The sequence below is a fragment of the Diospyros lotus genome, chromosome 8 (genome assembly GCF_014633365.1).
Source record: "Diospyros lotus cultivar Yz01 chromosome 8, ASM1463336v1, whole genome shotgun sequence".
NCBI classification, from domain to species: domain Eukaryota; kingdom Viridiplantae; phylum Streptophyta; class Magnoliopsida; order Ericales; family Ebenaceae; genus Diospyros; species Diospyros lotus.
The window spans coordinates 34,541,530-34,558,000 of NC_068345.1; the positions used below are offsets into that span (position 1 = coordinate 34,541,530).

At 36.3% G+C, this 16,471-nt stretch overlaps 2 protein-coding genes and 1 pseudogene across 6 annotated transcripts; 1 reads left to right on the forward strand and 2 right to left on the reverse strand.

Moving 5' to 3' along the window:
* Positions 1-1,065: 1,065 nt before the first annotated feature.
* LOC127809041 (U2 spliceosomal RNA) lies at positions 1,066-1,242 on the reverse strand (annotated as a pseudogene).
* A 1,126-nt stretch (positions 1,243-2,368) lies between these two features.
* LOC127808313 (APO protein 3, mitochondrial-like) lies at positions 2,369-6,702 on the forward strand. 5 transcript variants are annotated; one of them, XM_052346805.1, is made up of 5 exons: positions 2,370-2,703; positions 3,588-3,725; positions 4,137-4,518; positions 5,045-5,475; positions 5,789-6,702. In XM_052346805.1, exons 3-5 carry the CDS (start codon positions 4,160-4,162, stop codon positions 6,196-6,198), a joined length of 1,200 nt encoding a protein of 399 aa, XP_052202765.1. In that variant the 5' UTR covers positions 2,370-2,703; positions 3,588-3,725; positions 4,137-4,159; the 3' UTR covers positions 6,199-6,702. The 5 variants fall into 5 exon arrangements, with proteins under 5 accessions (XP_052202763.1, XP_052202765.1, XP_052202766.1 ...); XM_052346806.1 differs by having other exon boundaries at positions 4,148-4,518; XM_052346803.1 differs by lacking the exon at positions 3,588-3,725 and having other exon boundaries at positions 2,369-2,703; positions 4,148-4,518.
* A 6,498-nt stretch (positions 6,703-13,200) lies between these two features.
* On the reverse strand, positions 13,201-15,496 carry LOC127807106 (zinc transporter 1-like). Its single transcript, XM_052344731.1, has 3 exons — positions 14,603-15,496; positions 14,350-14,499; positions 13,201-13,647 (listed from the first exon to the last, which is right to left on the reverse strand). The coding sequence occupies exons 1-3, from the start codon at positions 15,194-15,196 to the stop codon at positions 13,342-13,344; spliced, it is 1,050 nt and encodes a 349-aa protein (XP_052200691.1). The 5' UTR covers positions 15,197-15,496; the 3' UTR covers positions 13,201-13,341.
* Positions 15,497-16,471: the final 975 nt, after the last annotated feature.

Sequence of the window (16,471 nt, forward strand, 5' to 3'; positions counted from 1 at the left end):
AACAAACAGATTGAGCAAATCTTGGATTCAAAACAGAGCACATTTTGAAGTATTCTCACAGAGCATATCTCGGATTATATACTTTCCGTTACGGGGTTTTATGCAACCTATTTTCAGATTTGATGTAATTTTGTTATCCTAGTTTTTATTTAAATAGAGGACGTGGTCCTCAACAAATGTGTAATTTTGTTATGTTCACGAATACAAAAAGTTAACTTATTCATTCCATCATTTCTCTTTTTCAATTTCTCTTTTCAGGCTTATATACTCACTAACAACATGAAGAGTCTTCGAGAATTGCGAGTGGCAGTGAAGGCAAGTACGAAAATTTTGGGGCAATTGTAGCCATTGAATCCGCCAATTATGGTGGATCATGATCATGCAGGCAACTCAGATCTGTCACGTGATAGAGGGAAAAGCATAATGGGGTAGGACAATTAATCAAATCCAATTAATTTGTGTAGCGGGTGATTTGAAACTACAGTGACATAACTTGACAACTATTTATAAATACCTAGATCTTGTTGAGCTGGAGATTGTTCACAAACTATTAATAAATAGTAAATTAGGTTTAAAAATAAATATATTAATATATTTATAAATAAAATTGTTTAAGAATTTAGGAATGTCTAATGTAATCTATTAGTATTCACAAGTTAAAATTTATTGAGCTTAAATTCGATTTATTTATAAATTAAACTTAAATTCAATTCATTTATATTAATGAATAAACTTTTACTAACTGAAGATCAAATCGCTCTCAAACTTTTGACCATAATAGATTCTTTCAAATTTGAGATCGAAGGAAATAAAAGTAGGGGATTTGCTGAAGGTTAAACCCTTTTCTTTGTCCAAACAACCATTTCCCTGTTTTGGTTTGACCAATCGCCCGACTTTTGCTCTACACAGTGTCTAATGATAATTTATTCTGCCATCTTGGCCTTGTCCTTATTAGTACATTAATAACTTGCAAATTGTACACACAAAAAAATTCAACGAGCCTTCAATATATCATTCGCATCAACATGACAAGATAGGTGTCGAAAAGCCTAAACTTGAATTAGTGGGGTCTGCGCCAGGCCCGGGCGACGCGCAAAGGCCCGGGTAGCTAGCTACCCTAATGGACCCTCCCCCTAGAAAAATAAATTTAATATTGTGTGGGCCGATGGCCCGCGTATCAGATATTAAATTGATAAGAACAGATACTACACTTGATCTTAGCCAAAAGGCCGAGAAAGGTATGACTTGAGAGTGGTTTTGTTGCCAGTTTTATAATAACTTGCCTACCTTGTTCCGTGGCATTTCCAATGTGGGATGTGAGATTGATATGCAATTACAATTAGACAGAGCAATCAGAAAGCAAATTCGAACGAGATGAGGGCAAAGAAAATGGGTGATTTGGGTTAGCATCAATGTCACTATCATATATCTATAATATATGTTATACCGTAAGAATTTTATTGAGATAACTTTTTACACTTCTCAATTTATGACTTTAAGAATGGATCTTGTGTGAAGGGTTATATCTTCTGTATCTTATTTTGTCTGTGTTAAGTAACAAGAGAATTATCCGATGTAAACAAAATAATAGAATCGATCCAACAATATAAAATATGTATTATGTATTTATGAGTTATATATAATAATTTTCACATTTAATAATAACACTTTAATTGACCCGTTAGAAAAGAAATTATCAATTGGATCTCTTAATTTTGCATCACTTGTTACTTTAATTTTTGATTTTTTTATTTTCAATGCACTCTTTTTTATAATTTTAATACTTTAATTTAGTGCCGAGAAAAATACTATGAAACCCTTTAGATCCGTTATATTTTTTTCTCTTTTAATATTTGATATATATTATTAATTTATCAGAATGTACTCATTAAAAATAAAAATAAAACAAAAAGCGAACGTGTTGGAGGGCAACAAGCAAACAACAGGGGGGGAGGGAAGAGAGTATTGTAGAGAGGGAGAGACGCGCCGGCCAACGTCGGAAAGGAGGAGGAAGGCAGAGCTCACCTCGGGTTTCCGGCCGCCGGCGAGTTTCTGATTTTTCTCCCTTATATGAATGCATCTTTTTTTTAGTTTTTGTTTCCTCTTCGGTGAGTTTGTTCTCCTCCGGCGAGGCCATCTTCTCGCGGACACCCCCCCCCCCCCCCCCCCCCCCCGGGTCTCTCTCTCTCGCTGTTTCTGTATAATCGCACATACAAGCTTCTTCACGCTCTTCCTCTATGCTTCTCTTCCATTTTCTACGAACCCAGATCCTATTTATTGAGCATTGCCACCAGGCCCGGATCTACAGTGAGGCCCAAGAGGTCCAAAATTCTGTTATTTTTAGGGGGCCCATAAATCTGAAATCCCTTCTTCCTCTCTCGGTCAGCCCAGCCCACGGGGGCGGATTTGGTTCAGCGCCCACCGCCTCTGGCCCTCTGCAAACCCTGCTCCGCCCCTGCCCATCTGCAAACCCTTCTCCCTCTCTCGCTCTCGCTCGCTCCGTATCAGAAGCCGCCCGCGAGAAGCAGCATCGCCGTCACCATCATGGTGCTGTGAAGCTTTTTGTGTTCGGAGACTCCTATGCTGACACTGGAAACTGTCCCAAACCATCCGCCGCCTCCTGGAAGGAACCATACGGATTCACTTTTCCCGGCACACCGGCCGGCCGCTTCTCCGACGGTCGTGTTCTCACTGATTACATTGGTAATAAAAAAATAGCTATATCAATCGGTTCTTCCTCTAATTACATAATTTCCTTTCTTTGTTCTTGATTTAATTTCGTTCTGCACTTTCGTTTTCTGTTCATTATTTTTAGTCTGAATTTTTGATGAATTAGCTTCAAATTTGCCATTCAAGGGATGATTAAAATAAATCTTTTCCTTGTATTCGAGTTTTAATTATTTCATTCATGTTTATTTATTTTGGAGTTATTTTGCAGCCTCATTCCTTGGTATACGGTATAATTTAGAAAAAAATTGATTTTATTCGTATGAATATTTATTTATTTTTTTGATGTTTTATTATGAAAAGATAAAATTTGAATGTACACTACCATTAGGGAGGCCATTTTTACATTTGGATTCAAGGCTCCAAAATCTCAGGTACAGCACTGATTGCCACGGCCCAAACCTGGCATCAACAGAGCCCAAGCCATCTTATCACTGCCCTCCCCGTGCTTATCCATTATAGTTGCAATGGCTTCTTTTGGCCGCCGGCAATCTCTTGAATTGCGGAGACATGCGGCGTGTAGGGCTAGGGCCTTCTGCAACCCCTAGTAGAAGCCCTAATTGGCTTGGCCATCATGCCGGGTCCTTGGGCTGGACAATCATGGTCGGCCTCTCTGTTTGTTGAGTCAAGTCCTGTAGTTGCTATTAGGGCAAGTTTAGTTGGTTAGTTGAAGAAGAGAGAAAAATATGTTTCTTAGCTTGCATGCTGGTAGTTACCCGGCTGGTTTTAGTTATGACTTAGAAGGGGATGATTCAATTTCAGGGGCATAAGCAATGATTTTTTACTTTTATTTTTAGATATTCTGATTGTTTTCTTGGTGTTTCAAACTGATGGGTTAATGGGAATGCTTTTCTTCCCAGGTCCTTGATTCATGCCGCCTGAACGTTGAGGCAGCTTATTAAAAACAAAAAAAAAATACCTTTGAGTTTTTTTAATTACAAACTGAAAATTATTAGTTTTCTTAGTTCAAAGGAAAATATATCAGGTGACAGCTACAGGTACGACTCCATTCCCATTCAAATCCCTGCAGTAAAAAACTGAACCAAGTTAATCAATCCTGTTCCTCTAAAGTTCTTCGATCTCTTATACAGAATGAAATAATTCATTTGGTACCATGTTATGTTGTACCTAGTAGTGCTTTGAGTTTGAGTATTTGGGTGCTCTAGACCACCATTTTATGTGGGTACCATCATTTCATTTAGAAGTTGACTTCAACTTTTAGAATCACACTGGGCATGCCCTTTTTACTCCCTTCTTCATCTCTTTTTAGATATTTGTCTTTCTAAATTAAAGTCATAATTCTCAATTATGTTTCAAGCACTTGTCACTAAAAACAACATATCGAGTCTTAATCTCACTATGTGGGAAAGCACTTTGCCAGTAAATCTAATCTAAAAAATTATCTTAAGTATGTTGACAGAGTCTCAGACAGATGTTTACTAGACGAGTGAAAAGCGTTATACAGAGATCTATTGCAAAGATTGATAATAAAGAAAAATTGAAGCCCCCCTATGCCTTTTACTCATCTGTGTCAAGCTATACCGAGCTGCCAAGGAAACTTAAGAACTCTGAGAGGAAGCCATGGGTAACAAGTATTACCGAACTCAAGCGTAAAGCTAGGTTGGAAAAGAAAGAGAGGAAGGTGGTTCGAGAAGTTTCTTTAAATCCTCCTGAAAATGGTTTATTGGTCAAAGAACTAGTCCCAGTTGCACATGAGGTTATTTCTGCAAGAGCTGCGCTATTTGATTGCATTACAGGGGTTTCCAGAAATATTCAAATCTATGCATGCAGGTAATGGCATTTTTTACATACTCTAGTAGTATCTAATGCATATTATATAGTAAGACATTCCCTCCATAGAGCCTGGCCTCTGGCAAAACTGCCAGTGTAGTTGATCAAGCATGGTTCATGTGTGCATGTCTTAATGGAAAAGAAACATAGCTCTATCTAATAAAGCTTGCTAAAATCATCTTGCAAAAACGTATAAAAGTGGATATCTTCCATTGACTTTGTTTTATTAGCGCAAATGAACATAAGCAGCACATATTCTTAAAAGCATGCATTTCTGTATGGAACCCTGGTTGATACAAGGACACATTTGAAAATGTGGCAGTGACCTGTTTTGCCTTTGTGATAGACCTTTTTTTCAGTCTTCCAGGATGTGCATACCAAAACTACCATGCTCAAGGGAACTTGTATGCAAAAGTAAATATTTAGCATTCAAGATAATGGTGTGGAATCCTTAATGCTACTTTATTATTATGTATTTATTGGAAATTAATTATCTTGTCCCACATAACGTTGAACTCTTGTGCAGCTTGTGTGGAGAAGTTCATGTTGGTCATCCTCCACATAAGATAAAAACATGCAATGTCTCTGGTAGCCCTAGAAGCAAAGAACACAATTGGGAAAGAGGAGGTGTGGAACATGTTATGCCTCTTGTGGAGTCTTTTCATCTGTATGACAGATTGGGGAGAGCAGTTTCACATAATGAGAGGCTTCAAGTTGATCGAACACCTGCCATTGTAGAATTGTGTATTCAAGCAGGTGTGGACATTCCTGATTCCCCAACAAGGAGAAGAAAGTTCCCTGTATATCATGTTGCTGGGAGGGTCCTGGATTTTGAGCGAAGGTTTCCCAAGGATGATTCTTCCGGTAATGATATCAATGCATATGGGTTTTGGGGGAAAAGGAAGAAGTTCAGTGAAGATGAGAAGTCCTTAAATTTTCCATGCGATGATATAAAAGGTCTGTTTTATCAGAATTAACCCATTTTGTAAGAAAGTTTCCCATTCACATTGAGACTTCTTGACAGTTTGCATTCTAGGATTTAAGACTTGACTATGGATTTGGGGTATAGGATCACCTCACTTGTTTTCACTTTACAAATTTTGGGGGGTTTATTATTGGCATTAAGTAAGTGGTCTCAGGATAGAAAGAAAGTACACGATAATATTTTATGCATATATTATTAGATTTATGTAGGTATCTTGTTCTAGCATGTGTTTCAAAGAATCCAGTGTTTTACCATGTGCATCCTAATGCGTTACCCTATGTTTAGGCCTCGCTGTACAAGGCATACAAGCATGGGAGAAAATGAGGTCAGGAGCCATGAAACTTATGCTGAAGTATCCTGTCCAAACTTGTGGTTATTGCTCTGAGGTCCAAGTGGGGCCTATGGGTCATAGAGTGAGGCACTGTCAAGCATACAAGCATCAGATGAGGGATGGACAACATGCCTGGCAGGAGGCAACAATTGATGATCTTGTTCCTCCAGTGTATGTGTGGCATGTGCGAAATCCGGGGGATGATGGCCTACTTGTGGATGGCTTAAAGAGATACTATGGAAAGCTGCCTGCAGTGGTGGAGCTGTTTGCTCGGGCTGGAGCATGTGTGGGAGAAAACTACATTGGTTTGATGAGGGAAGATGTTGCAGTGCCAGGGTTGGATGTAGAAAAATGGGTTGTATGAAACTCCTTTCATGAGCTGTGTCATTGAGATGCTGGGGCAAACTTTTGAAGATTCCAGAATTTGTGGCTTCAGAAATCAAGATTCTTTCAAGGTGTGTTTTTTATGATGGGTGCGAGCATGCTGCAATTAAAAAAAAAAAAAGACAGACATGAGACTCTGCAGTTCATTAGGGTTGATGCAAGAAAGCTGAAGTTACACACAGCCAAAAAATAAAAAGAAAAAGAAGAAGAGAAAGGAAACCAGACTTCAACATGCTACCTGTATACTGGTAATCCTTTGATAAATTTTAGTGGAGAAGCAAATAGGCAACTGAAATGCTAGCTAGATCTGTAAATTTGTTTTTTGGTGAGCTTTCATTCTTAGAATTTTGACTTCAGAAATTGGTTTTCTCCAATGTACTGGTAATCACCGGAGGATGAGCAAGTGGGGAAAAATTGTACAAAACCTGCATGAAGAGATTTGGAATGATCATACTTGTGATTTTGTTTGTTGGGTTTTGTTATTCTTCAAGAATCTACTTGCATCCCCTTCTTTAATTTGAAAAGCTGTGAGTTCTCTGTCACAAATTCAATCCAGTTCAAAAAAAGCTTTGCCTCCAGAAAATCACGGTGGCAAGATTGTAATTGGTGGAAATTTCATGTTTGTAGCATGGTCTTTAAGGTTTTTATGCCGATAACTATTATGTGTTTTTTATAACTTAGCCATTTTTAGTTGTTTGCTATTATCATGGTTTCAAGGTTTTTATATTATGGAGAGCTTCTAAACAGAAGAATTTATTACTGTGGCATGAGTTGGATTCTAGATCCTGTAGAGGTGCAAGGGAAGAAAGACATTGTATCATCCATTCAAAGACATGCAAGTGTGTGTATAAGCTGGGGCTTCTCCAGCAGTTTCAGTAGCTTGTGATGATTATGACTTTGAAATGCTCGACATGGATCAGGTAATGCTAGAAATAGTGTAGGCAGATGATTTTTCCAGCTGCAAAGCTTTTTGTTGAATATTAACAGTACAACTCTTCTCTCATCTCTCTCTTTGGAACAAGGTTGGTGGTTGCAAGTTTTGAATTCAGATCAATGTTAGTGTCATTTACTGAAGAAAGAGAAGCATAGTTGACATGTTTGCTGTTTTCCAATTTATGAACACAAGTGAAACATTTGTGTAACATTTGAAGTAGAGGAAATATCTTTATTCTGCTTTCAAAAGCATTACATCTCAACAACAGATTAAGGTAACTTCAATGATTGCTACTTCTTTAATATCTGTACTTATTGCCTGTTCTTCTCCGCATGTATGTGATTCTTTTGGTAGTACTATTGGAATTTCAATTTGGCAATATCATCATTTTACATACATCCTGCTCACAATTGAATGTTTAACTCCAGGGGCTTTTAGATGGTAATTTGTGGACTTGACACCCTGGTAAACACATCTAAAATGGTTATGATTTCTTCTTTTGTTTGTTGCTCGGCAAATGGTTATCATTTCATATGCAAGTGTGTCGATCAGTGTACTGTTCATGTGCTTCTTATCATCTTCATCGATCGACCTGTTGATCTATTTACTAAGCTGCATTTGTCTGCAACATTTCAAGTTTTAGTTTTCAAACTCAAGTTGGTTTCCGGCTTCCACTTCACTTTCTTCAGGGTGTGTTCCAGACCTTTATTTCTGGTTGGCTGGTGTAGATTGTTGAGAGACTGATTGGCATTATTAGTCTAAGAAATAATTAATCTTGTGTATATATACTCAAGTATATATGATCATGAATTCTGTAGAACATACAAGATCCCTCTCATTAACCTTCTTTGTTTTTATCCTTATTTTCTTTTTCTTTACAAAATGTAGGGTTTCATCTTGACTTTAGTAGACTTGAGCTTGTTCAGGTGGATAAACTTGAAAGCTGAGGTTGACACTTGACAGACACAGAGAAGATGAATTAAGGCCATTTCCAAGTCCTAGTCCTTCCACAAGGGTTGGAACCACCAAACCTAGTAAACCAGCCATTTCTTTTTATTTTGGATAGCTACACATAAAGACACAAACTGACCCATCACCCTGCACGCACGCGCATAAATACATATATATAGACATAGACACCAAAATGAAAGGAAAACCACTAGCCTCCAGTAATATCTGAAAATGTTAAAAGCTTTTTTGAATTGCATAACATAAGCAGTGATGTTAGAAATTTATATATTTATTTGATGGAATTTACTTTTTATCTTATCAATATTACAAACTATCATATAATTTAAATTATATCTAATTTGTTTTATTACATATATAGCTAGGTAATTGTGTCCATATTATTTACGTAGTTTAAAAAAATATTTGTTATGATCACCTTCATATTTCATGTAATTAATGCTTACATGTTAATAATTTATGTAGCATTTGAAAATATTAAATAATTTATCCCATGGAATAATAATTTTCATTACTAAATTTAAATATTATATTACAAATATATATATTTTTCATATTATATCTATGTTATAATATAATAATTATATTATCTGTTGGGGGTGAATATATAATCTTCATACCAAATTTCTTCTCACTTGTGCATCTATTGACTGTTTTATTATCATGCGTTGTTACATATAATTTGGTTTGGAATTTAAATTTAATCATTTGGGAGAGAAAAAATATATAAAAAAGAAGTAAGCCAAAAGTAAATCATATGAAATTTCTTTAAAAATGATCTAAACCAAAAGTGCAAGTCCTAGAGGTTTGTTTGGTTTTTGGGAAAGTATATCATATAGTTAGGAACACAGTCATTTTCTTTTTTGGTTTTGTGTGATTCTTCATTAACTCTAAACCTTAAACCTAAACTCCATACGCATGCCTCTCTAATTTCAATTCTATTTAATGCAAAGGAAGCTTTGCCTCCTGATAATCATGGTGGTGGCTGGTGGCAAGAGAATTGTGTTGCAAAAGATGGTAAGGGTGGACTGTAAATGTAAAGCTTGAGGCGTGACAATAATGTTACTAGGTTTAAGGATAATTTTCACTATTCACAAACAGTGCAAAGGTTAAGGTGGTTATCTCTCACGATACAATGAGCTTGTTTGTTGCATCTTAAAAGTTGTAACTTTTAGCTTCTAGTTTCAAAAAAGTGAGTATGTAGTGTTTGTTTTAACTTTTAGAATTCTAGCTTATATCTTCTACTAGCTTTTAGAAGGGGTAGAAGCTGACTTTTTCAAAGTTGGGGTACATCAGTTTCTACAATTTTTGATTAAATAGTTACATTTTTTTGACAATTTTGTCCCTGTTTTTAACAAAGAATTACTCTTATGTCCATGCAATTAAAGGTCTCTCTTTTTCACCGTCATCTCTATTTTCAAATCTCTTCTTCTCTCTCGCCATCTTCCTTTCTCTCTATACACTAATTAATTTTTTTATAACACTTAAATTTATACATATACACTAATTAATTTTTTTATAACACTTAAATTTATACATATACACTAATTAATTTTTTTATAACACTTAAATTTATACATATACACTAATTAATTTTTAAATTATCATTCTATAACTATTAAGGGTATTATGGATAATTATACAAAAATAAGTTATTTTACAGCTTATGGTATCAAACACTATAACGGTTTAATTACAATTTTTGAGAAGTTGTAACAAATAAGTTCATAACTTATTTTAAGTTTTAGAAGCTATAATCTAAGAAGTTAGAAGTTATAATTTCTTTAATTAAGCTGCAAGAAACGGGGCCAATAAGCTTTTCTAAAACTTGTGTGCACTCTCGGTTTTGGGGGTGAGAGGAGCAACAAGAGACAGTGGATGAACCAAGCAAAATAATGGCAGAACAATAGCAACAGGAATGAACAGAGAGGCCAGTGGGTTTTGCCTGTCACAAGTGCAGCAAGAGGCTGCTTTTATAGGCGAGGAATGCTAACGTTGAGAGGAAATCGACAAGTGAGAAAACTGGTTCAAATAGATAGAAGAAGATAAGATAAAGGGAAAGGAAAAGATAAGAGCAGAATTGGTCAAGTGAAAACCTATTCTTTCTCCAAGGATGAAGACTAGTTTGGTTCAATCCTCATCTTTTTTTGGGTAAGACTAGTTTAAGATAAAAATTATAGAGGATGAAAAAAGAAAACTAACAAAAAGTTGCAATGTGCAAGGGGAGGGCAAATCTTCGATTTTGTCACGCAAGGCCCAATTTTCTCATAGTTTTAATAAATTCATATAAACTCTATATATATTAAAAGAAGAACAAATGTTCTTATCCAACTAATGTGGGATAAAAGATACTATAGATCATTTAAAATCACTTAATTTACTTGATTTATAACAATTTGTAAGAATTATGTTGCTACTTTATATTAACGAGTTTATTTTATGGAGTTAATTTAATATACACTTACTGAATTTTAAAAATGTAATTATTTACTGAATTAAACTTTGTATTGTTACTATTTGTTTATTAAATTTTGCTTAAAGTTAACTATCTATCATCCGTTATATCTTACAAATGAAAAATGTTCATGTGGCTAATAGAATTTGAGGAAATTTAACAAACATTTATTGAACTTTAAAAATGTAATTATTTATTGAATTTTGGATTATTATTAGTTGCTTATTGAACTTTGTTCAACGTTAATCATCCATCACCTATTACATCATTGTCTGATCTTGTAAACAAAAAATGTCTACATGACTAACGAAAATTGAAGTGGCCCAATTAATTTTTTATTTTCGATTAACTCAGTAGCACCATATTTCTCTCTTTCTCTCGCACTTCTTTATCCCCTTCCCTTGCTCTAATAGCAGTGGTTGGCACGTGAGAGGCAAGGCAGTGAGGCACCAGGCAGCAAGGTGGCGAGGCGAGGCGGTGAGGCACCAGGTAGCGAGGCGAGGCGTTGGCAGTGAGAGGATCGGCGACAACCACTATTGTTGGAGCTAAGTTGGTCGAAAATAAGGATTTGATTGGGGCCACTTTGAATTTTGTTAGTCACGTGGATATTTTTTGATTGCAAAATCAGACGGTGATATAACGGGTGATAGATGGTTGACGTTGAGTAAAGTTTAGTGAATATGTAGTAATAATCAAAAGTTTGGTGAGTGAGTAATTACATTTTTAAATTTCAGTTGGTGTTTGTTAATTTTTTTCAAATTTCATTAGTCACGTGAACATTTTTCGTTTGCAAGAGGTAACAAGTGATAGATGGTTGACATTGATTAAAGTTCAATGAGCAGGTAATAAGAATCTAAAGTTCAAGTTAATAGGTAGTTATATTTTTTAAATTCAGTGAATATATATTAAATTTATCTCTATTCTATCATGTTGTTTATTACGATTCTATTACGCATGCATGAAGACACTTATATAAAAATTCAGATAAAAATGATATAGAAATTGAATGTGCATTAGACTTGTATACGGTCGCTATGATTTGGATGAGATTTGAATCACCCGCGTTGATCAGCTGTGCTTGACTTGCCCATGTAGACAATTATAGCGTGAGGATTGCGAGCGAAAAATACTACAATGCTTAAGTGACACGTTTTGACAACTGTAAGCACTACCATGAATTATTGTAAGCACTAAGCACTACTGTTTGGCATCTATTCTACTGATTTTGACCTTTGGCTCAACGTGGTGAAACCTTTTTTAAGATGAGCAGTAAGTTGACTAGTGAACATGGCTCGGCTAACTTGGCCTACGCTGCCACGTGTACGTGTCTTATTTTTTTGGACGTCATTGGATTCTATAATAATAATAATAATAATAAAATTTAAATCCTCGTGACACAATTTTTGCAATAGCATGTATAAAATTGTAAATTCTTTTAGCCTTCATAAATCTAAAGTAAATGGTCACTCACTCTGGGCATACTCCAACAGAGGGGTTATATCCTCTCCTCTCTTAAAAATAATTAAGCGTGTGTATGATAGCATTTTAGTGGAAAGAAAATTATTTTTTAACTTACATAGAAAATAAAAATCATCTCCCCCTTAGATAGAATTTGTCATAAAAAAGAGACAAAAATATGCTTTAATGATTGTACCATAGAATTTTATTCCATGAAAAATATAATGTCAAACACTAAAGATGGAATTCAATTCCTTGAATGTGACATTTTTTATATATTTTTCATGTTATTAAACACACCCTAAATATGATTACTTATGGAAGGTCTATTTTATAAAAAAAATTAGTTCTGTACACCTAAATTAGTTTTTTTAACCTAATAATCCCATTAATTTGAATTAGCTCAAGACACTCTCCGCACTAATGTAAGATAGTGTTTATTTATTGTCTCTAAGGCTCAGGTGGTTGGATCACAATAAATTAAGATTTGCACCAGTAAATCGTGGGCTCAATTCTTTATCATGTGCAATGAGGCAAAATTTTCATTTGTGATTTACTTCTTTTGTCGAAATCGAGGACACGAGCGGTAGGGGACCGCACAAGAGCGATAATTCCAAGATAGTGTTTATTAATTAAGATATAAATTAGAAAATGTAAGATATTAAAAACATTCTACATTCTTATCATTTTTAATATTTTTATTAAACTTATATAACGACTCTCGAAAAAGAAATCACGTCACTTCTTATTTGATGTTTTTCAGATATACTTAACTCCTCTTCCTTTCAGATAAATATATTTTAAATTTTATATATATAAAAAATAATATATGTCTTTTAATATATTCTAAAAAAATTAATAAATAGTTTGATAAAAATTTTAAAATATTTTATAATTTTATCTTAATCATTTTATATCTTAATCTAAAAAGTATATTAATATTAATTTAATACAAATTTATCTTACTCATTTTAATAAACTACAAAAATATATATATATATATATATAATAGAGTTCTCGAGTAATTCCATTTTAATATTAAGAGACATCTCTTGTAGTCTCTTTCCTCCGTCCAACTCAGTTGCAACTCTTCTCTTTTGTTGGTAGTATGTATCGATAATGAATTTCAGTTCATTTTTCAGGAACGAATGAAAATGGACGGCAAATTGAACAAAATGTCTCCAACTAATTAATAATTAGGGTACTGCGAAAGAAAACAAAAACAACTTTTAATTAAGATCTATACATATATATATATATATGTATACATACATGTTTTTAAGTATGAATGCTTGGTTAATAATTAATTAAGCCCAGTGAGCCAAGAGGGCCATGCACCCAGCCCCAAGAAGCAGCGAGAGATTGGAAGCAAGATGGAGCTTCAGATTGTTTTGGACTCTGGGATTCATGAAATCGGCGGCCAGCAGGTCCACCAGCGCCATGTATATTAGGATTCCGGCCGACGCCGCGTTGAAAATGCCTTCCAGGATCAGAGCATTGGAGCTGTCCTCTTTGTATTTGCTCGAGATTGCCATCCCTATGCCAATCCCGATTGGCGTGGTCAGGGAGAAGAAAACCGCCATTAACGTCACTGCCCGTCTCTTGAACTTGGCCTGCATTTACAGATTAAACCGTACCCCAAATCTCAGTAATTTTGATTGAGATATAACCCATTTCTCGTCGTCACCACCACCACCACCAAAGTCCAATAATGATTTTTGGTTGGTCCAAATGGATAAAATACTCCATGTAAATTCTTCTTATATTGTGCCAGAAGATTTAGGCCAGAGGCCATAAAAAAGTAACAAGAAGAGGGGCAGACTCGCACGGAGCCAACATAGAAATATGAAAAAACAGAAGGGTTTTTTTTTTTTTTGTCTCCTAATGATATGAGAATTAATAGCTTGGGTGAAATCGGCATTCATAAAAATCTTGTGGGGAACGAAGAAATTTCCTAGATGCACCCACAATAGTTAGCTAGCTAGGCTGGGACCATTTCGGTGGAGGATAATGTTTCCGTGCTGAGAATCTAACCTTATAGAAGAAAGGGCTGTGACAGATCCATGCATGTGGGAGTGGGCTGCTTTTCAATTCAATTCACTATTATCGTACTGTTTTGACATTGACCATTAATGGGCTATCTTCTTTGTGTGGCTAGCCAGTTGGGCCCACAGCACGGCGCCTATGCGTCGGCTTTATTATGTTATTGGCATCCACCTTCATCTCGACTCATGAACAGTAAGATCAAATTAACATGTAAATTGAAGAGATTAAGGGTGTCCTCCTTTTTTGTTTGGTTTTAATTTAATTATTACCTGGGAAATGCAGCCTCCGAGACCCATGCCTTCAAAGAACTGGTGGAAAGTCAGCGCTGCAACGAGAGGCTTGATCGTTTTTGGAGACTCTGAAGCTCCCAGTGATATCCCTATTATCACAGAGTGAACCACAATCCCCAATTCCAGCACCTAATTAACAAGCAATTGATCAAACAAATAGTTTAAAAAAGATGCCAAAGAATGAACTGTATTGCTATTGCTACTGGTAGTGAAATTATTGATTAGTTAGGACCTGTGATATAACACGGTGGCGGAGAAGATCGGAAGAAGCAGAGCCTTCTTGCAAGCCGAAAGCGGGGCCATGTGCATGGCCATGGGTGGGATGGGTGTGAACGTGGACGTGCCCTTGATGCTCGCCCTCCTCCTCTATAGGCCCCACAAAGTGAGATTTGTTGTAATAACTGGTCGCAAAAGAGTCGATCATCAAGGTGCCAATGGCAGAGAGCATGGCGACGAAGCCCGTAAAGGGAAACTCCCATGCCTTGCCCTTGAGGCAGGCGTCCGTCAACTTCTCGAAGGCGTCCGGAAGCACGTGCATGAAGCCGGTGGAGAGAATGACCCCCGCCGCAAAGGCCTTGACGATGATGAAGATGTCATTCTCCGGCCGAAGAGCGGGGATGACGTTGCCCAAGATGGGCAAACACACGCCAATCGTGCTGGCGATCAAGATCGAAGCAATTGCCACCAGTTTGTATTTGAGTGCCTTGCTCTTGTTCCCATCCTCGTTTTCCGACTTTGCACAGGTGCAGTCACTGCCGCCGCGTACTGATAATGGAAGAAGAGCAAAGACCACAACAACAAACACCATCAAGCCGGCGCTCTTCATGGCTCCTAGCTTTGATGTGATCAATAAATTAAACCGTGAAAAAAAAATCCTTCTGACAGCTTAATTTAGGCCTTGGATAGAAGACATATATATATATATATATATAGAGAGAGAGAGAGGGGGAACTTGAAGGAGATGATGGAATGGAAAGGGTGCTGCCATGGAAACCAGCGGTAGAGATTAACGCACAGTTCACTGTCCTATTGGGAAGTGGGAACACATTGACTTGACATGCATAGAATGCATAGCTACATGGCTTTCGTCTTTGGGGATAAGTTCCGTCTAATTAATCTCTACCAAACGTACAGAATGGTTATAAACAATTACTGTCAATGGATATACATAGCTAGCTAGGGTTTACCGAGAGAGGGAAAAGTAGCAATAGAGCAGAGAAAAATGGCGACATGCAAAGCCATGCAATGGCGTTGGAGCTGATATGATATGATGGCTTGCCATGTAAACTGCATTTCATTGGTTTAATGACGACATTATGAGTAATTGTGGGTTAAGTAATGTTATGAATCATAACTGTTATCAGCAGTGTTCTAAAAATCGGTTTAAACAATTGTCTAAGCTCCAGCAAAGTGCTAAGCGTCTGCTGACTGCTGCGAATTTGGCCTAGTTGGCCCCCTAGGCGTTGGCCCGATTGATCAATCGCCATCAACGCATAGGCGGACCAGGCGATGCCTAGCCGCCTGGGACACTTAAGTTTTTACCTACCTCTCAATTGTGTCGCTTGGGACGCTAATTTTTTACTTACCTCTTAGTTGTCTCCCTTTTCTTTAGCCCAAGGCCACCGTCGCCTCAATGCTACTAGTACCTTATCGCTACCTCCAGCTCCATCGTGACCTTTTCACTGTCTCTATGTTATCATCGTCGTCAAGCTCTATCCTTGCTGACGCATCTTCACTGACTCAAGTTCTATCTCCGCTACTCTTTTTCCGCCCTAGCCATCCTCACCTGCTGGCAGCTTGTGAGCTCAAGCAGGAGGGCCACCAAGTGGGTGGTCTTCGAGCGCTACAATCGGATCTGTAGCATCTAGGTCTATGACCCCTAAGTTGCCCTAGCCAACTTATATATATATATATATATAAGTTTTTATATAAAATTTATATATTTATCTATTTATATATATAAATAATATATTTATAAATCTGTTTATATAAATATATATATATATTTCTGATTTATATATATAAGTTTTATTTATCTTTTTAACTTTGATTTATTTAAAAATAATATAAAATTATATTAAAAATAAAAAAAATAGCAGTC

Excerpts from the sequence above, each read along its gene's own strand:
- LOC127807106 (XM_052344731.1), bottom strand. The coding sequence starts at position 15,196 with ATGAAGAGCGCCGGCTTGATGGTGTTTGTTGTTGTGGTCTTTGCTCTT. Across the intron at positions 14,500-14,602 it reads GCCACCGTGTTATATCACAG|GTGCTGGAATTGGGGATTGT; the intron begins GTCCTAACTAAT and ends CTTGTTAATTAG. Across the intron at positions 13,648-14,349 it reads TCGGAGGCTGCATTTCCCAG|GCCAAGTTCAAGAGACGGGC; the intron begins GTAATAATTAAA and ends CTGTAAATGCAG.
- LOC127808313 (XM_052346803.1), top strand. The coding sequence starts at position 2,581 with ATGCTGACACTGGAAACTGTCCCAAACCATCCGCCGCCTCCTGGAAGG. Across the intron at positions 2,704-4,147 it reads TGTTCTCACTGATTACATTG|AGTCTCAGACAGATGTTTAC; the intron begins GTAATAAAAAAA and ends GTATGTTGACAG. Across the intron at positions 5,476-5,788 it reads TCCATGCGATGATATAAAAG|GCCTCGCTGTACAAGGCATA; the intron begins GTCTGTTTTATC and ends CCCTATGTTTAG.